General features: G+C 47.2%; 3 protein-coding genes across 12 annotated transcripts in view; 2 read left to right on the forward strand and 1 right to left on the reverse strand.

The window, feature by feature from the left end:
* Positions 1–8,946, forward strand: part of acvr2ba (activin A receptor type 2Ba) — a 28,948-nt gene extending 20,002 nt beyond the window's left edge. The window contains exons 6-11 of the mRNA XM_072379003.1: positions 1,545–1,688; positions 1,878–2,026; positions 2,103–2,217; positions 4,063–4,201; positions 5,729–5,859; positions 5,940–8,946. Of these exons, the coding sequence (XP_072235104.1) occupies positions 1,545–1,688; positions 1,878–2,026; positions 2,103–2,217; positions 4,063–4,201; positions 5,729–5,859; positions 5,940–6,161 (900 nt within the window). The 3' untranslated portion in view covers positions 6,162–8,946. The remainder of the gene's footprint in view (positions 1–1,544; positions 1,689–1,877; positions 2,027–2,102; positions 2,218–4,062; positions 4,202–5,728; positions 5,860–5,939) is intronic.
* On the forward strand, positions 600–1,538 carry LOC140284976 (uncharacterized; the record flags this gene model as incomplete). Its single annotated transcript, XM_072379036.1, has 1 exon — positions 600–1,538. A coding segment is annotated over exon 1 (939 nt), but the record flags the coding sequence as incomplete, so codon positions are not given.
* A 9,555-nt stretch (positions 8,947–18,501) lies between the features above and the next one.
* Positions 18,502–20,536, reverse strand: part of LOC140284933 (histone-lysine N-methyltransferase 2C-like) — an 87,894-nt gene continuing 85,859 nt past the window's right edge. For all 10 annotated transcript variants that reach the window (XM_072378976.1, XM_072378973.1, XM_072378978.1 and 7 more), the window contains 2 exons: positions 19,479–19,587; positions 18,502–19,395 (listed from right to left, as the gene is read on the reverse strand). In XM_072378976.1, coding sequence (XP_072235077.1) covers positions 19,303–19,395; positions 19,479–19,587 — 202 coding nt within the window. In that variant the 3' untranslated portion in view covers positions 18,502–19,302. The remainder of the gene's footprint in view (positions 19,396–19,478; positions 19,588–20,536) is intronic.

A 20,536-nucleotide genomic window follows, 5' to 3' on the forward strand; every position in this document is an offset into this window, starting at 1 on the left:
AAGCTAAAATACAGACTGAGACAGTTTTAGTTCCTTTAGTCTCTGATTGGTCTGATTAAAATCTAACGGTTATCTTTAAAGTTTGAGCAACAATGTGGGCTGCGCTGTTCTGACTGCAAGTTAAGCTAGCTGCTAATGCTGTTAGCCCTTTCCCACTTCCTGTGACAGTCTGAAACCCCGCCCCCTCATTTGCATAATGAAGCCCAAATGTAGAAATATATGGGCGTGGGGAACTAAGTAGGGGGAACTAACAGAAGTAAATCCATCTGTGAATTAAATTGGGTACTAAAATGTAATTTACAAACATGTATGTTGAAATCAAATTGAAATTAGAGAAATAGATAATTTGCAGGGAATAAATAGATCGATAAGATGTTCAGGAAATAAATACAGAAATAACAAATAAACAAAGAAATGAATAAAACTGAAAACTAGTAAATAAATATCAACATTTACACAAACTTAAATTAATGCAATTTAGAATGAAAGCAGAAAAATGATTTCCTTCATTCTATATTATTAGATTTAATAAAGGAGTTTAAGGAGCTTTTACAGTCATATAACCTTGTTTATTTAGCCTTTCTTAAGTTTCTTGGATTATGGCACATTTGGTGCTCCGGCCTGTTGTTGTTGTGTCTCCACTTCACTCCTCTTCTTCCTCCTCTTCTTCCTCCTCTTCCTCCTCCTCTTCTTCCTCCTCTTCCTCCTCCTCTTCTTCCTCCTCTTCCTCCTCCTCTTCCTCCTCCTCTTCCTCCTCCTCTTCCTCTTCCTCCTCTTCTTCTTCCTCCTCTTCCTCTTCTTCCTCCTCCTCCTCCTCCTCCTCTTCTTCCTCCTCCTCCTCCTCCTCCTCCTCCTCTTCTTCCTCCTCTTCCTCTTCTTCCTCCTCCTCTTCCTCCTCCTCCTCTTCTTCTTCCTCCTCTTCCTCTTCTTCCTCCTCCTCCTCCTCCTCCTCCTCCTCTTCTTCTTCCTCCTCTTCCTCTTCTTCCTCCTCCTCCTCCTCCTCCTCCTCCTCTTCTTCCTCCTCTTCCTCCTCCTCTTCTTCCTCCTCTTCCTCCTCCTCTTCCTCCTCCTCTTCCTCCTCCTCTTCCTCCTCCTCCTCCTCCTCCTCCTCCTCCTCTTCTTCCTCCTCTTCCTCTTCTTCCTCCTCCTCTTCCTCCTCCTCCTCTTCTTCTTCCTCCTCTTCTTCCTCCTCCTCCTCCTCCTCCTCCTCTTCTTCCTCCTCCTCTTCCTCTTCCTCCTCCTCTTCTTCTTCCTCCTCTTCCTCCTCCTCTTCTTCTTCCTCCTCTTCCTCTTCTTCCTCCTCCTCCTCCTCTTCCTCTTCTTCCTCCTCCTCCTCCTCTTCCTCTTCTTCCTCCTCCTCCTCCTCCTCTTCCTCCTCCTCCTCTTCTTCCTCCTCCTCCTCCTCCTCCTCCTCTTCTTCCTCCTCCTCCTCCTTCTCCTCCTCCTCTTCTTCCTCTTCCTCCTCCTCTTCCTCTTCTTCTTCTTCCTCTTCTTCCTCCTCCTCTTCCTCTTCCTCTTCCTCCTCCTCCTCCTCTTCCTCACAGAATAAGGAGTCGTGGGAGAACGAGAGAGATGTGTTCATGACGCCGGGCATGAGGCACGAAAACATCCTGCGGTACATGGGAGCCGAGCGGCGGGGGAGCCACCTGGAGGCCGAGCTGTGGCTCATGACCGAGTTCCACGAGAGGGTGAGGAGGGGGGGGAGGAAGAGGAGGGGGGGGGAGAGGGGGAGGAAGAGGGGGGGGCTGAGATGCGTTCACTGACTCGTTGATTGGACAGCTGACCCTGTGGAGTTTGGACAGTGAAGCTCTCTCAGGTGACTCTCAGGTGTCTCTCAGGTGAGCCGGTTACTGACCGCAGACCTTCTGTCTCTGCAGGGCTCGCTGTCGGACTTCCTGAAGGGGAACGTGATCAGCTGGTCTGAGCTGTGTCACATGGCCGAGTCGATGGCGTGCGGCCTGGCGTACCTGCATGAAGACATCCCCCGGCTGAAAGGAGAGAAACACAAACCTGCCATTGCTCACAGGTTGGCCTCCGAACGTCTCAAACATCTCCACCGATTCTTCCTCACACCGGACTCACAACCTTTCTCTTCCTTCCAGGGATTTTAAGAGTAAGAACATCATCCTGCGCTCAGACCTCACCGCAGTCATCGGAGACTTTGGCCTCTCCGTTTGCTTTGAGCCGGGGAAACCGCCCGGAGAGACGCACGGACAGGTGAGCTGCAGCCGAACGCTTCATGTGTGTGAAAACAGGTGTGTGAAAAGGTGTGTGAACAGGTGTGAACAGGTGTGTGAACAGGTGTGTGAAAACAGGTGTGTGTGAACAGGTGTGTGAACAGGTGTGCCAACAGGTGTGCGAACAGGTGTGTGAACAGGTGTGTGTGAACAGATGTGTGTGAACAGATGTGTGTGAACAGATGTGTGTGAACAGGTGTGTGTGAACAGGTGTGCGAACAGGTGTGAGAACAGGTGTGTGTGAACAGGTGTGTGAACAGGTGTGTGAACAGGTGTGTGAACAGGTGTGAGAACAGGTGTGTGAACAGGTGTGAGAACAGGTGTGTGAACAGGTGTGTGAACAGGTGGGTGAACAGGTGTGTGAACAGGTGTGAGAACAGGTGTGTGAACAGGTGTGTGAACAGGTGTGTGAACAGGTGGGTGAACAGGTGTGTGAACAGGTGTGTGAACAGGTGTGTGAACAGGTGTGTGAACATGTGTGTGAACAGGTGTGTGAACAGGTGTGTGAACAGGTGTGTGTGAACAGGTGTGTGAACAGGTGTGTGAACAGGTGTGCGAACAGGTGTGCGAACACGTGTGCGAACAGGTGTGCGAACAGGTGTGTGAAAACAGGTGTGTGAACAGGTGTGTGAACAGGTGTGAACAGGTGTGTGAACAGGTGTGTGAACAGGTGGGTGAACAGGTGTGTGAACAGGTGTGAACAGGTGTGTGAACAGGTGTGTGAACAGGTGTGAGAACAGGTGTGCGAACACGTGTGCGAACACGTGTGCGAACAGGTGTGTGAACAGGTGTGTGAACAGGTGTGTGAAAACAGGTGTGTGAACAGGTGTGTGAACAGGTGGGTGAAAACAGGTGTGTGAACAGGTGTGTGAACAGGTGTGTGAACAGGTGTGTGAACAGGTGTGTGAACAGGTGTGTGAAAACAGGTGGGTGAACAGGTGTGTGAACAGGTGTGTGAACAGGTGTGTGAACAGGTGTGTGAACAGGTGTGCGAACAGGTGTGCGAACACGTGTGCGAACAGGTGTGCGAACAGGTGTGTGAAAACAGGTGTGTGAACAGGTGTGTGAACAGGTGTGAACAGGTGTGTGAACAGGTGGGTGAACAGGTGTGTGAACAGGTGTGTGAACAGGTGTGTGAACAGGTGTGAACAGGTGTGTGAACAGGTGTGAGAACAGGTGTGCGAACACGTGTGCGAACACGTGTGCGAACAGGTGTGTGTGAACATGTGTGTGAACAGGTGTGTGAACAGGTGTGAGAACAGGTGTGTGAAAACAGGTGGGTGAACAGGTGTGTGAACAGGTGTGAGAACAGGTGTGTGAACAGGTGTGTGAAAACAGGTGGGTGAACAGGTGTGTGAACAGGTGTGTGAACAGGTGTGTGAACATGTGTGTGAACAGGTGTGTGAACAGGTGTGCGAACAGGTGTGCGAACACGTGTGCGAACAGGTGTGCGAACAGGTGTGTGAAAACAGGTGTGTGAACAGGTGTGTGAACAGGTGTGAACAGGTGTGTGAACAGGTGTGTGAACAGGTGGGTGAACAGGTGTGTGAACAGGTGTGTGAACAGGTGTGTGAACAGGTGTGAACAGGTGTGTGAACAGGTGTGTGAACAGGTGTGAGAACAGGTGTGCGAACACGTGTGCGAACACGTGTGCGAACAGGTGTGCGAACAGGTGTGTGTGAACATGTGTGTGAACAGGTGTGTGAACAGGTGTGAGAACAGGTGTGTGAAAACAGGTGGGTGAACAGGTGTGTGAACAGGTGTGAGAACAGGTGGGTGAACAGGTGTGTGAACAGGTGGGTGAACAGGTGTGTGCGCTCTGCAGGTGGGCACCTGGCGTTACATGGCTCCAGAGGTTTTAGAGGGAGCCATCAACTTCCAGCGAGACGCCTTCCTGCGAATCGACATGTACGCCCTGGGCCTGGTGCTGTGGGAGCTGGTGTCCCGCTGCAAGGCTGTGGACGGTAACACACACACCTGCACACAAAGCATGTGGAGAATAAATAAAACGTCTGGATCTTTACTTCCTGTCATACAGTCTGAAGTCAACATATTTCCTGTTGTGCCCCAACAGCTTCATTTCATCTGTTAGCAAACATCATTTTTACATTTCAGACCTGCAACACGTCCCATAAAAGTCAGGAAGGGGCAGTTTAATGCGTTTAATGACATAAAAATCCTCCTGATATTTCAAATAGCTGGTGTCAGCAGGTGATTGTACACCAAAATAACAGCTGCAACTCTTCATCACTCGGTATCCTCAGTGTCAGAACGTCTCTAAGTGTTGGGAGAAGGAAACGTTACAAAGTGGGAAAATACTTTTTGTTCCAACTGGCAGAAGCTGGTCTGATGTGGGTTTGTGTTAAAGAGAAGTTCCAAGTATCTGATACAAACTAAACTCAAAAGAATTCTTCACCATTTCAGTCTTCAGCTGTTCTACATGAGTGAGGGGCCAGTTCATTAAAGTCAAAACTGGTTTGTGTGTAAACAAACCAGTTATAATCCAGTTCTAACCCATTATAAACCAGTTCTAACCAGTTATAATCCAGTTCCAATCATTTACAAACCAGTTCTAACCTGTTATAAACCAGCTCCAACCAGTTCCAAACCAGCTCTAACCAGTTACAATCCAGTTCTAACCCATTATAATCCAGTTCCAATCATTTACAAACCAGTTACAACTAGTTCTAATCCAGTTCTAACCAGTTATAATCCAGTTCCAATCATTTACAAACCATTGTTCAACTAGTTATAATCCAGTTCCAACCAGTTATAATCCAGTTCCAATCATTTACAAACCAGTGTCCAACTAGTTATAATCCAGTTCCAACCAGTTATAAACCAGTTCCAATCATTTACAAACCAGTTACAACTAGTTCTAATCCAGTTCCAACCAGTTATAATCCAGTTCCAATCATTTACAAACCAGTGTCCAACTAGTTATAATCCAGTTCCAACCAGTTATAAACCAGTTCCAATCATTTACAAACCAGTTACAACTAGTTCTAATCCAGTTCCAACCAGTTATAATCCAGTTCCAATCATTTACAAACCAGTGTCCAACTAGTTATAATCCAGTTCCAACCAGTTATAAACCAGTTCTAACCAGTAGTTATAGTCCAGTTCCAAGTTATCCAGTTTGTCACACAAAGAAATTCTTCAGCTGTTCATTAAACAAAGTCAAAACTGGTTTGTGTGTAAACAAACCAGTTATAAACCAGTTCCAACCAGTTCCAATCCAGTTCCAATCCAATTCTAAACAGTTCCAATCCAGTTCCAACCAGTTCCAACCAGTTCCAATCCAGTTCCAACCAGTTTTGACCAGTTCAAACCAGTTCTGACCAGTTCAAACCAGTTATGAACATACATGAAGTCTAAAACCTTATTATCTCATTCATCCCCCATCAGCTCCGTTTTAACTGCAGCTTGTACTGCAGATGTCGTGCACAGGAAAGCGTGTGTGTGTTAAAGTGGGTTCTGGTTGTGTTCAGGTCCGGTGGATGAGTACATGCTGCCGTTTGAGGAGGAGGTCGGTCAGCATCCGTCACTGGAGGACCTGCAGGAAGTCGTGGTCCATAAGAAGCTGCGGCCGGTCTTTAAGGAGCTGTGGCACAAACACAGCGTGAGTTTCCCCGGCTCGGTCCCATCCTGCGTCCTCAGGGAGGAAATCGGCTCTCAAACTTACCATTTGTGCCTCTGCAGGGTCTGGCTCAGATCTGCGAGACGGTGGAGGAGTGCTGGGACCACGACGCTGAGGCTCGCCTGTCGGCCGGCTGCGTGGAGGAGAGGATCTCCCAGATCCGCCGCCTCACCGCCACCATCACCCCGCCTACCTCCGACCACCAGGCCCTGCTGGTCTCCACCATCTCTCCCGTCAACATGGTAACTAACGTGGACCTGCCGGCCAAAGAGTCCAGTATATGAGGAGGTCTGACGACTAAAAGACTCGAAAACACACGCCAGGTCATCTTTTCTCAGCGGAATTTTATCGGCCAAACCAGAAATCCGGCGTGAAAGCAGCTGCTATTTTATCTCTTTGGACTTGTATTTTTTAACTCTTTCAGTGGTTTCCTGTCTTCGTCCTCTGGGCGGAGACTACCAGCACGTCCTTGGTTTCCCTCAGTTTTCCGTCAGTCATGACTCATTCGTGTCTTTTCACACAGGTGTGTGCGTTTTAGGAGGAAAGCCCACGCTGGAACGCATTCAGGTCCCGACTCAGTGAATGCTCTTCAGGTACCTCAGCGACCGCTTTTCTCAGTTTTTGCTCATTTCTTCCCTCTGCTGTCGTGGACATCTGGAGGTTACCCATCTACCTGGTGTCCCCTGGCAACCGGCTGTCGTCAGGTGGCTGCTGGGACGTTTTTTTACTTCAATGCTGCAGAACCTTTGTAGGAACATCGCTACTGTTACACAGCAAAGAGAAACCACAGCGAGCGCTCAAAGTTTTAGTTTTTCTACCTTTTTCTGGACTCGTTGTTCTCGTGTGACCAAGCGTTACCTTCGGATCCAACGGGTCGCACCCAAACAGGAAGTGAGGTCAGGGGGAAAAGCAGAGAAACTGGCTCCCTCCCTTCGTGTTTTCTGTTCAGCTGTTCTGGTTTGAAAGTGAGAGCTCTGATGTGATTGGCTGCCAGGAGGCAGACGTCTTGCATGCAGAGATTTGATTGGCCGACTGCGCTCAACCTCAGCGTTTTGGTTGGCTCTGAAATGAAACTTCTCAGGTAACCAGGCGTACAGTGGGGAGGGGATCCAGGGCGATGATGGGATGCAGGTGTCTACTGTCTGGAAGGGGCGGAGCTAATGTCAGGTGTGGCTGAAGAAAGCCTTTGGTGGGAGGGGCTTAACTGAGGGTGCTTAAGGCCTATTGGCTGTCCTGAATATGTACATTTGCAAGGTGCCCAAACAAGAGGAAACATGTGTTCCCCTCAAAAACGGTGCAAGACCTCACGGTGCATAGTGTGTTTATGCATTCAGGTCAGTGTGTGTGTGTGTGTGTGTGTGTGTGTGTGCGTGAGCAGTCACATGATGTGACGGATGTTTGATCTGTTTCATGTTTTTCTACTGTACCTGCTGATTGTCTGATTATTTGTCTGCCTTTGTGTCACCTGGAGGTCGGTGAGAGGGCCGTGACCTTTGACCTGTGGTAGAGCTGCAGCACTGCAGTCGGCAGCAAAGCACCGAGCCAAACAAACGCCATCGCAGCTCAGCTCTGAGCCTGTCGCAGCAGAAAAGATTGATGGACATGACTACATATTTTAAAAAAGAGGCTTTATTGATCGATCGATCAGCTGTTTCTGCTTCCAGAGAACAAACGTTTCCAACTGGTTTAGTTTGGGCTTCTCTCAGAGCGGCGCCACCTGCTGGCCACAGATCCATCAGCAGCTGAATCTGGATCTTTGCTCAGACTGCGGTGCTGCAACCGGCTCACTTTGTCACCGCTCTTCCAGTTTAAAATGCGTCTGATCTCCATTTCCTGTGAAATGAAAGGCTGCAGGCGTCAGAGGTCACCCGCCCTCCCTTTTCCTCTCCGTTCACTTCCCTTCGATCGGGACCAAAACCGCGGCGAGGACAGTCGCCTCAGAAAGACTCGTGTGGGTTCAGATCTGTTGCTGTGAACTGCAAACACCTGCTTTCCGTGTGCTGTATTTGTGTTTTCTCTGTGATGCCATACGTGTAACGGTGAATGTCTACGATGCTGCTGACACCACGACGATGAAGATTCAAAGACGAATATATTTCTGTGATTCCTTTTGTATCGTTAGTTTTGCTTTGGCTGCATCGCAGCGCGGGGAGCCGGCAGAGGGCCGCTGATTGGTGAACGACTCGTAAATTTGTAAAATAAAACTAGCTGGAAAGAAAAGTGCTGATAGAGCACAGATCACCTCAATACAGCAGAAATACCTCAGAATACTTTTCTATGTGTTGAAACCTCTGTTTCTAGATGATATTAGTTGTTTTGTTAGTCACATAATGTCTGATTGTATCCTTTTTATTCTGGATTTGACCCTTTTTATCATAAAGTTACTGTTTTTCCATCAGTTCTCCAAACTGTTAAACTGCCAACATCAGAGAAGCACCTGGGCTGGACTTCCTTCCTCATCTTCAGCCTCTGTTTATCTCTTGTTCCTCTCTTTTCCTTCTTAGCTTCCCTCCATTCCGTGAGGTTCCTTTCTGTCTTTGATTCCCTCACTTTTCTGCATCTCCTCGGTTTCTTTCAGCTCCTGCTGTTGAAGTTGCATCATTTGCTCTTTTATCTCCTTGTTTATCTTCTGTTTCCCAACACTTTTATCTCTCGGACTGATCTGACCTCAGTCAAGATGCACACAAAGTATTGGACAGAAAATGGCAACAGAACAACTTAAATCCAGGTGTTTTCAGGGACGTATTACCTCATTAAAGTGTCCTAGGTGGAAACAATGTATTTAAAAGGCAAGATTAGACTTATTTTCACAGGGACAGATTAGCACCAGAAGCCTGGTTCAGCGAGGTTTGAAGGAACTCACTAAACAGGACGGGGTCTCAGTGCATTTAGCCATCTGGCATATAGTTAGCATAGTTAGCATCCCGCAGAGGAACCACATACCTGGAAAGACATATGGTACCATAAATGGGACAAAAATAAGACTATTAGCAGTCAGCAGAGGCCACATACCTGTAGTTGGGGTCTATATTCCAGCTGAAGCCACTTTCAGGGGGAGGAGCTCCACCATCCGGGGGGAGGAGCTCCACCATCAGGGGGAGGAGCTCCACCATCCGGGGGGAGGAGCTCCACCATCAGGGGGAGGAGCTTGGAGTAGAGCTGCTGCTCCTCCACACAGAAAGGAGTCAGCTGAGGTGGTTCCTCTGGTTAGGATGCCTCCTGGGAGGAGGAACCGGGTCAGAACCAGAACTCACTGGAGGGATTATATATCCCAGCTGACCTGGGAACACCTCAGGATCCTCCAGGAGGAGCTGGAGAGGGATGGATGGGTTTAACTCCTGGACCTGTTGGTTCTGACCCGACCTCAGATAAGAGGAAGATGATGGATGAATATCTTCAGCAGCCTGAAGCCATCTGGCAACTACAGCTGATCAATAGTCTGAATTTTGTCCTTTTCAGTGTGCCGTAGGAGGGGAACCAGGCTGCTGTGTTATAACGGTGCTCAGTTTGATGAAACTGTGATGTGTTGGTCTCCAGAACAGCTGGAACATGTGAAACAGGCTTGTTTCAGCACAGCCAGCGGAGGTAAATGGTGGATTCTGGTTTCATGCTCTTACCGAACAGATTCTGTGTAGCCAACAGAGTTTAGGTTGATCTCAGTAACATGAAATTAAAGGCCTGTGCCTTTAAAGTTTAATACTGTCTGGTACAACAGCTGTGACACAACATCTGTCTTCACTGACCTGGTCATGTTCCTACAGTGATGTATTTGGGATTGAAGCTGTAGGAAAACTGACCACATTACTAATAGCACTGATGCTGCCACTCTCCACAAAGTGAACCACCCCCCCTCCACCCTGATGGAGGAATAAGTTGAGCGGTTCAGCACAGCTGGGGTTTAAAGACACCCTTTTCCTGCTGTTTGAATGAAGCTGAGCTAACGGCTCGCTGCAGAGAGCATGAGGTTAGTACATGATGCAGCTGTTTAACCACTGGATGAACACTAAGTGACACATTCTGTCACAACATCCACATCTGGGGTAAAGTCTGCTTTTCACTGACATGTGTTGCCTTCCTCCTGAACATAGAAAACGATGAACGGACCCTTTATTTCGCCAGCCAACACACTGAAACTGATCTATATGAAGTCATGGGTCCAGAACCTGCCGCTTGACTTGTGGAAACCTCAGATTCCAAAGTAAAACTGTGTGAAACCACGACTGAACAAGTCACCTGCGCACATACCGTCAGACTTATTACATCACCGATGATGTCATCACTTATTGCATCATCTTTTAGGTGGTTCTTTAAGGAAGAAGAGTTGAACATAATCCTTTAGGCTCATTACAGATGTGAAACTTCTGATCCTGACCAATGCACCGGCTCTGCTGTAATTCTGAGGGGTTTCCCAGGCATGTTTCCAGGGGTCATTGAGAACAAACTGCTGCTGTCGTCTGAGGGGTTTCCCAGGCATGTTTCCAGGGGTCATTAAGAACAAACTGCTGCTGTCGTCTGAGGGGTTTCCCGGGCATGTTTCCAGGGGTCATTGAGAACAAACTGCTGCTGTCGTCTGAGGGGTTTCCCGGGCATGTTTCCAGGGGTCATTGAGAACAAACTGCTGCTGTCGTCTGAGGGGTTTCCCGGGCATGTTTCCAGGGGTCATTGAGAACAAACTGCTGCTGTCGCGCACGTTTGAACAGGACTCGCACGACTCCTTTCTTATTTCTTGACCTGAAAGCAGAGCTGCTTTTCATCTTGCTTCCTGACATCCTTCCTCCTCCCAGACCTGGAAATTGTTACCGTACTTCAGTCCGAGGATGTGAGGAGGCCAGGGAACACGTCTGTGTCCTCGCTGGGGGGCGCACAGGTGTGAGGGGGGCACTTTAGAACGCTCCCAGGTGTGTTTGTACAGGTGGCCGCTTCACGCTCCCACGCCCAGTTCTTTCCCCACGATGTCAGCGCTGTGGGGACCAAAGCGGGCGGCGGCCATCTTGTAAATCTTGTACTTCGTTTCACTGTCGAAGCGCCGTTGTAGAACACAGACACAAACTACTGATTTAAATATTCTGCTATAAAAAGACGAGAAATGGTTTCTGTTGCTGTAAAAAAAACAACCAACTGGGGTAAAAGCTGTTAAATATCTGAATCTAAACGTTTGTATCCAGTGGAGCTGATGGAGAAACAGAATCGACCCAAATTAAAGACCCTCCCATTCATTTTTAACAGCTGACTGAGACCTCCCGCCCACCAGCTGTCCTTTGTTTTTTACTGTGGTGATTTGTAGAGAGTAACTCCAGCTGTGGAGTTGGTTAGATCTGCCTAGAAACGTGTTTGTGTGCGTGTGCGGCGTCTCTTTTCTTACCTATTTTCATAAACTCTTCTGTGTTCTCTCTCCGCTCAGTGCCAGGACCATTAATGTATGAATGAATGTAGTTCCAGTCCTCACACGCACACAAGCTGTTAAACGAGTAAAAATCACTGTAGGAGAAAGTTATTTCAGTTGAACCTTTTTGTACATGGAAATAAATGCTGTCAGATCATTTTACGCCGCCTCTGTGTTGAGTTTATTCCTCCACTCATCTTTCTGTAACCTTGGTTTCCTCCCAGATGAAGGGACGCTCGCCTCATCCTGCAGGAACACTTTGGAGGCTTTGCTCACCGTCGTGATGCGTTCAAATGAAGCTGAAAGAGGAGAACAGCCGCTCTGAAACCACAGCTTCACATAAAGACAACTAAATGAAATAAAAATAGTAAAAGTTAAGTTGCGAGTGTCTGTCTGCAGGGTTTTAATAATCAGTCTATGGGTTTTACAGCTCTGGGAGCCACAAACAGGTCGTGTTCTGGTGGGTTCTGGCCCTCCTTTGGACCCGGCTGTCCCAGTCCAGGTGTGGGAAAGGACTTCCCACAACGCCGTCTTGACCACACGGGCCACGTCCTTCCTGTCTGAGACAGGAGGCTCTCTGCTGTGGCTCTTTGTCAGAGGCTGAGGGGGGAGTTCAGGCCTTTTCAGCTTCCTCAGGAAGAAGAGCCTTAGTTCAGGCCTTTCAGCCTCAGTTGGGCCTTCTTCACCAGGCGGGACGAGACCAGATCGTCTAATTTACACCAACCTTTGCCCTATGAAAGCATTTTGGGGGAGTTTTCTCAGCCCCTCTTTCCACAGACCTGCACCATAAACGGCGGCATTAAGGACTTGGTGCTGAACTACTTTATCTGGACAAAAGCAAACCAAAGGCTGATGGAAATCTCAAAATGACTTAAAACCAATCTTGAAACTGTATTAAATGTTTTTCGTATCTTTGTACAAGTTCTTTCAGGTTCTCAGAGAAATCACGAGCTGCGTTTTCAGACCTTTTTCACGATCGTACTCGGAAGAATACCGAAGAAGGAATTATTTTGGGAAATGACTGACCTGCCCATGGAGCCACACTGCCCCCTAGTGGTCCGTAGACTGAATGTTTAAACCCAATGAAGTCAGTAACTGGACGTTTATATGAAGTAATGCAACTGTTAACCGATGTTTCTTCTTGTATTCCGTGTTATTTAACGTTATTTAAGGAAAATAACGTTGGTTTGGTTCGTTATTCGTAGGTCATAACTTTGAGATTCACAATCATTTCCTTAATTACTGACTTAATGGTAGAAATAAGTCTGATAAATTAGAATTAAGAACATAAGAAGGCACATTTCACAACAGCGGACAGAATTCAGTGTATTTTCTGGAGGTTTTTACGTGGGTGTCAGCCTCAGCTGTTCAGAGCCGACTGAAGCATCTTGTTGCTCATGGCGTGATGTCAAAATGACGTATTTCCGCCTGGCGCACGCCATCGAAAAAGCAGCGCGGCGATAATTCCACTGAAGATATTTCATCACAAACAAAGAAAAGGAAACTCGCTGAAAGTCCTGCAACAATATTCTAAGGACGAGATCAGACTATGATGCTGAAAACTGCTGACGTTTCAGCTTCTGCAGGCTGTGATGGAAGCAGAGGTGAGAAAGCTGATCACTGATCATTGATGAAAGCTGATCATTGATCACTGATGAATGCTGATCATTGATCATTGATGAAAGCTGATCACTGATCACTGATGAAAGCTGATCATTGATCACTGATGAAAGCTGATCATTGATCATTGATCACTGATCACTGATCACTGATGAAAGCTGATCATTGATCACTGATGACACTCTACTCTAACTGACGGGGGCATCGTTTTCTTCTCCACTTTCGTCGTTTTAGAGTAGTTAGCCTAAACCTTCACGAGAAGATTGTGACTGCTGGCGTGTCGACTCGCACCGGTATGTGTGACGCACTGTGACATCATCAAGCTCACAGAGCCATCGCAGCGGCCCTTAAGTCGTAGTTTATGCTTCTCCGACATTTCGACGTCGCCGTGGACCCCTCCCCCCGTAAAGCCCAGTTTATGCTTCTGCGTCGCCGTGGACCTCTCTGACCTCTGAATAAGGGCTGTGATTGGTCCACTCAGAACGTCATTTCGTTAGGGTTAGGTGCTGAACACGGCCAAGAAGCTCGTTGACATTCGAAATGATCTAAAATGCATTTGTTCATCCAGGTTGTAAATTCACCCCTTCAGCCTCGGCCGGTCCTGCAGACCCCCCCCCAGCAAATATCTCCTCTGTCTCCTGCTTCAACATTTATAATTTAAGCATTTGTTCTTCAGTATCGATGATCTCCAGCTGCAAATACAGCTGCTCCACCTCAGTTGCCGTTGGTTACTGCTGTTAACTGTGACCTGAAGGAAAAAGGATTCGGCTTTAACCAGAAACCACACAAACACCCAGCCACGCCCCCCAGAGGCATGGCGGTGAACTGCAGAGCAACGCGTTCCCTCTTCTTCCCTTTCAGACGGTATACGGTGGGTATCGAGAGAATTCACTGTTAAAATGCCAAATGACTCCAGACGTTAGCCTCTAACTGAGAATAGTAACAAACCTAAACTATTTCAAGTATTTTCACCATTACATCGTAATTATTAACAACCAGAGTACAAAGGGACCGTGTTCATTTTGATCTAACGGAAGCAAGTCAGAGCCGTCGCGCTCGCAGGAAGTCGTTTTATTTTGAAAAACAACCGGATTTTCTTGCGTTTCACAAGTCCAACTTCCTGTCTATGTCATCCGCGCCAAAACAAAAGCTTAAATCAAATGGAGAAAAAACTAAAAGAATCCAGAGCAGTGTCAGGTGACCTGTCCAGGTGTGCCCTGAGAACAGAAAATTGATTACGTATAAATTCTTTCCGTGTATAATTTTCTTTTATGAATTTACAGCTGCAGGGTCACAGTCCAGCAGCGTGTGAGATCAAATATTAACCCAGAGTTCTGAGGTTTTATTCTTACTGGGTGAAGTGAACAAAGCACTTTACTGACAAACATCTGGAAGCAGCTAAACCTGAATGACTGAACATGTTCCAGATGTTGATGAGCAGCTGTCAGCAGTCAGTGGAGTTCGAGGAGCAGCATCGGTGTTAAACTGGGTCACAGTTGGCACAAAAGGTTAAACTGCTGAATTAAAACCCTCCTTCAGGTCAGGAACCAGCCTTCTCTGACTGGAACTGAAGCTTTCCTTCACTTTCCTCTGAGACGGCAGGACAGCTGCCTCCATCAGAGTCAGAACAGCTTAGTTTGGCTGCAGATAAATGTGCTTCAGCACAAACCAGCTGACGGCCGACCTCTACACTCCTGGTTTTATCAGAGTCTGGTGCTGATGAAACGGATCAGCTTGAGTTCTTGGTCAGAACGAGCAGCTGGAGATTAGAAGCTGTTATTAAAAAGAAGGGAGAGACTCTGGATCTTCATGTTCCCCATGCTGGCATCCATCCATCTGAACCAGCTCGGCCAGTAAAGGGTCATCAGCCGCCATCAGGCGGCGGGAACCCCTGAACGGGTCACCAGTCCATCACAACCACGCACAGATTAAAGTCCAATCAGTTTCATTTACAGATCCTTACAGCAAAACATCTGTAATTCAGATCAAATCCTCTGTCCTGCTTTGTGAAAGTCAGAGGAAGTAGATGGTAACGGCACCGTAACTTACAGGCTGTATTATGTGTCATCAGCTGTAGTTTCAGGGTGGGGCAACAGTTAATGATTCACCTCACAGGCGTCTGAACCGATCAACAGCTTCATGAGCTGTGGTTCCCTGATCCTCTGATCCTCGGCTGCTGCTGTTCAGGTCAGTTTCTCATCGATTTTATGTCCCGTGGACTCGCCTTCAGGGTCTGTTTCCATGTGAACATGGTTTCCTGAGGAGCTGGTTTAGGCTGGACTCCTCCATCTTTTCCAGACCAACTCTGGAAGCTTCAGCTGCTGTTTCACTCGATCTCTGTTCCATGTTAACGGAGACCATGAGTCGGATGGCAGCTGAAGAAGGTGGCTCCGGTCCGTTTTACTCTGAGGCATAAAAACTCACTTCGTAGTTCACCATCTTCCTGATGTTCTGGATCTTTGTGGCTTCCTCCTGGATTTACACATTAAAAAACGTAGGAAAATGTAAATAAAAATCTAATTGAATAACAATGAATAAATGAATTAATAAGAGAAAACATGAAATGTTAAAGTGAGACATTTTACAGATAAAGGTCAATGAAAAGCATCTTTTATGAATGAATCTGATTCTGTTGGAATTAATTTCATCGACACGTTTGTTTCCTCTTCTTCAGGCTGATGAGGTGCAGTCTGTCAGGGATCAGCTGTGCTGCTCTGCTCTCCGCCCTGAAGTCCAACCCCTCCCACCTGCTCACTCTGGACCTGTCTGACAACCACCTGCAGGACGCAGTGAAGCAGCTTTCTGAGCTTCTGCAGGATCCACACTACAAACTGCAGCGTCTGCGGTTCTGAACTAAGAAGCAGAAACAGCAGGAACCAGTGAAGGCTGCACTGTTCCTCACTGTGGTGAAAACCTCCCAGGGGGCGGGGCCAGGGGGCGTGGCCTCTCCCAGCATCAGTTCAGTGGAACCCAGAACCCAACTGAGATCAGAACCACTGTGCAGCCCGGATGGGAAAAGGAAAAACTTACATTGTGATGTTGTAATTATCTTTTTAAAGATGAGAACAAAGGTGCAAACATGTAGAAAACAACCACGAGAGGTTCCACAGAACGATGTTTTCAGGAGAATTCCTTCACAGGAATCCGTGTTTTCCATCAATCTGCAGCTTCTCCAGGGAAGGCCTGAAATATTTCAGCAGCACAAAGTTAAATCCTGCATCTGTTCCAGCAGAAGAGTCCAGCTGCTGCAGTCCAGCTGCTGCAGTCCAGATGTTTCACCACCTGAAAACATCTAAAACACAACAGCAAAGTAGAACATTTCTGAAGAAATCTTGATGGGTTCCAAGCTGCTGCCCGTCGAGACAGAGATGCTGTGCTGAGAGTTGAAGGTCAAGCATTAAAGGATCATAATGCAGTCTGAAATATGGGATTCTGGCTTGTTCTGGTGAAATCTGCTTTAGACACATAAGGCCCGGTTGATGTGTTCAGAATAATAGGAACATGTGAGTGAGCATTGTCTCATGAGCAGCTGGCATGAAGCTAACAGTTTAACCATGTTGGCTGGCCTGCTGCTTCCAGTAGAAGAGTCCAGCTGCTGCAGTCCAGATGTTTCACTGACCTGAAAACATTTAAATACAACACAGAAGAATCCTCTATCAGAGAGGAAGGGGACAACGTTCCTCTGCCAGAGGTTCAGCAGCTGCTCTCCTCAGCTCCAGATGTTTACAGATGTTATTAAAGCAGTGTTTCTCACCTGATAAGGAGCCATTCATTTGAATCAGGTGTGGTGGAGGAGGGAAACATGGAAAACATGCAGGGCAGTGGGTGATGAGGACCGGAATTGAGAAACACTATTAAAGGAAGAAGGGATGCTGCACAGGGGGAAAAATGGAGCTGCTTTTATGACACGTTGCTGCCATCAGATTAAAGATGATGTCCTGAGGGACACCACCGATGGGGCCCAACACAGGACCCTGAGGGACACCACCGGTGGGGCCCAACACTGAACCCTGAGGGACACCATCGGTGGGGCCCAACACAGAACCCTGAGGGACACCACCGGTGGGGCCCAACACAGAACCCTGAAGGACACCACCGGTGGGGCCCAACACAGAACCCTGAGGGACACCACCGGTGGGGCCCAACACAGAACCCTGAAGGACACCACCGATGGGGCCCAACACAAAACCCTGAGGGACACCACCGGTGGGGCCCAACACAGAACCCTGAAGGACACCACCGATGGGGCCCAACACAGAACCCTGAGGACACCACCGGTGGGGCCCAACACAGAACCCTGAGGACACCACCGGTGGGGCCCAACACAGAACCCTGAAGGACACCACCGGTGGGGCCCAACACAGAACCCTGAAGGACACCACCGATGGGGCCCAACACAAAACCCTGAGGGACACCACCGGTGGGGCCCAACACAGAACCCTGAAGGACACCACCGATGGGGCCCAACACAGAACCCTGAGGACACCACCGGTGGGGCCCAACACAGAACCCTGAGGACACCACCGGTGGGGCCCAACACAGAACCCTGAAGGACACCACCGATGGGGCCCAACACAGAACCCTGAGGGACACCACCGGTGGGGCCCAACACAGAACCCTGAAGGACACCACCGATGGGGCCCAACACAGAACCCTGAGGACACCACCGGTGGGGCCCAACACAGAACCCTGAGGGACACCACCGGTGGGGCCCAACACAGAACCCTGAGGGACACCACCGGTGGGGCCCAACACAGAACCCTGAGGGACACCACCGGTGGGGCATTTTCACCCAGATGGAAAAGTTCTGAATCTGCAGTTCAAATCAAATCATTAAAAACTTCAAAGAGCAGATTTGGTGCAGTGAAAAGCCTGAAACCAGACTGAAATGTTTAATTTCTATCATGATTCATCAAAAATGTTTGAAAACTACTTTCTTTTGACAAAAAGAAAAATCAGAGATGGGCCTGAGGGGTCAAAGGTGATAAAACGACATATTACATCATCAGTAAAGTTTATTTCACCCAACTTCAATCTCAATAGAATCAATGTTTTCTGTCCACTTTTTAAATGATTTTAACGTTTACAACCTTCATTTATTGCTTTATTTCCTCCTTCTGTCGATCAATTTGAAGCCACCTGCGGTGGAAACCCAACCCTCCCGTCACTGAACCCCAGAACAGCTTCGGTTATGGGTCCGTTTGAGTAGAGCTTTGAAACCGGACCCAACTGGACCCGAGACCTTTTAAACAGGACAGAGCTGACATAAAACCTGCTGCCAGAATAACGTTTGTTTCCTCGTCTCAGCGCCGCTCTGAGGCCATCAGAACACATTCAGAACCGGGCCAGATTAACACAGCTCCTTTAACTGGACTCCATAATGTGTTTAAAGTGTTTCTGTCCTTCACAGACAGCCCATTAAAAGAGATGAAACCTGGTTTAAAGCGTTCAGCTTCTCTCTGGAACCAGACTTCAGCTGGAGGTTCTCACAGTTTGGACCTCCTCATCCTGTCCGAGTTTCTCCTAAAGCTCTTCAGGTCTTTAGTTTCTGTCTCATTCAGATCAAAGTAACTCTTTAAATGATCCAGAAACATGGTTTTAAAGAACAAACATCAAACAGGTTCAAGATGTAAAATATTTTATTTTCTGTAAATGATTCTAAATCAGATTCACCAGATTTCCCCAAAACAAACAAAAAAACATCACTTTGTTTACATCCATTAATAAAAAAACAAAAACAAGGCTTCATGTAGTTCATCTGTACAGCAGAGTCCTCTAAAACCTCGTATGTACACGGCGAGGAAGAATCACGTGGCTGCCGGCCAATCAGAACGCCACACAGACAGGATGCAGCCGACGGCGGCGAGGAGGGTGGAGTGATTTCTGTCTGGCTTTTAATTTATGGTACAGATATTTACACGCTGCCACTCTGTACCTCGAACGCACCGCAGGTTTAGAAAATAGCTTCATTCAGTAATAAATACAAAAAGAACAAAATCTCTTATTTTACAGGAAATTAACAGACACGGGGGGGGGGGGGGGGGGCGACTCGTGGAATCAAGTAGGTTTGTGTTTTTTGTCGTTTTCCGTCTTAGTGCAAGTTAAAGGACGACACATTTACATCTGTGCTCATATTTACACCGAGGACCAGCCTCTTCGGTAGCCCCGCCCCTCGCCTGTCAATCAACACCGACGCCTCAGACCCGCCCATCCCGTCTCCACGTAGCCCCGCCCCTCACCTGTCAATCATCCCCATAATCATTATTATTATTGATCAGTTTTATTATTTTCATGATGACGGTCAGAAATGAGCTCCGCCCACAGAGGCGTGGGCGATCGACACCCAGCTTCAGCACAGAGAGAGCGAGCTGCCTGTTTGTGTGTGTGTGCGAGTGCACGTGAGCGTGTGCACGTGAGCGTGCTCAGTTCATCCATTTGCGACAGTTCACGGCTCCACAGTGGCACGGGATCTTATGCTGGTCGTCCTCCAGGTCAAACTTGTAGTCGTAACACAGCTGTGGGGGGAGGGGCAGTGAGTAGCAGCTCTCACACATTGATCGACTGACTGATTGATTGATTGATTGATTGATCGGCGTACCTCCTCTCCTCTCTGGATGCGCCTGCAGGAGCTGATGATGATCTTGTTCTCCTTCTCCACCGTCACCACCTCTGTGATGCAGTTGGGAGCACAGGAGTGGTTGATGTACCTGTCAATCAAAGACCAAAGAAGGGTGACCTTTGACCTCTGACTGCTTTCATTAGGCTGCAGATGCCCTGTATGGAGCACTGACGCTGCCATAATCCTAAATAAAGACTTTATATGATGATAAATGCGACTAAAATGAATAAAAATGAATTTAAAACATTTAAAACTGCATTCAAGCTTCTGTTTAAGTTTATTTTTATTTCCTCCGACACTTAAATAAACTTCTTTCTTATTTGTAGCTTCTATTTATTTCTGTCACATTCCTTTCCTTCACATTGAATTGATCTATTTATGTATTTATTCATTTTAATTTCACCGTTTTAACTGAATTATTCATCTTTAGATGCATTTACTTTGTTTGATGCTTGACTTTATGCCTCATTATGCAAATGGGGGTGTTAGCGGTTAGCTTAACTTGCTGCCAGTCTCACAGCATCAGTTTGTTCAAACTTTATAAACCATAAAGTTAAATAAATATTTTATTTGGACCAATCAGACCAGAGGACACGAACTGTTCCATGAACAAGCCGTCAGAAGAACCATTTCTACTACTCCCAGTTTCAGGAACCAGCTGAAACTGGATCCAGCCAATAGAAGACGACACAATCTGAAACCACGCCCCCTCATTTGCATAATTAAGTATCTGCTTCTTAACTCCTTGGAAGGGAAGTAAATAAACCTATAGATCAATAAAAATGTAGAATAAATTAAAATAAAGAAATAAATCATTTGGAGGGAATAAATGGATCTAATTGATCCACAGAAAATGAAATTTAAATATATTTCAATGAAAAGAACAAAATCAACTGAAACTGCTACATTATTAATTAATATATTATTAATATAAATTAATTTCCCATTTAATTTTATCATCATATGAACATTTAAATGCATCTACTTAGTGATCTGATTCAGCTTCAGAACTTTCTGCGACACATGAAGATAAAATG

Source organism: Leuresthes tenuis, unplaced genomic scaffold (assembly GCF_036924035.1).
Source record: "Leuresthes tenuis unplaced genomic scaffold, fLeuTen1.0.hap1 SCAF_24, whole genome shotgun sequence".
Classification (NCBI taxonomy): domain Eukaryota; kingdom Metazoa; phylum Chordata; class Actinopteri; order Atheriniformes; family Atherinopsidae; genus Leuresthes; species Leuresthes tenuis.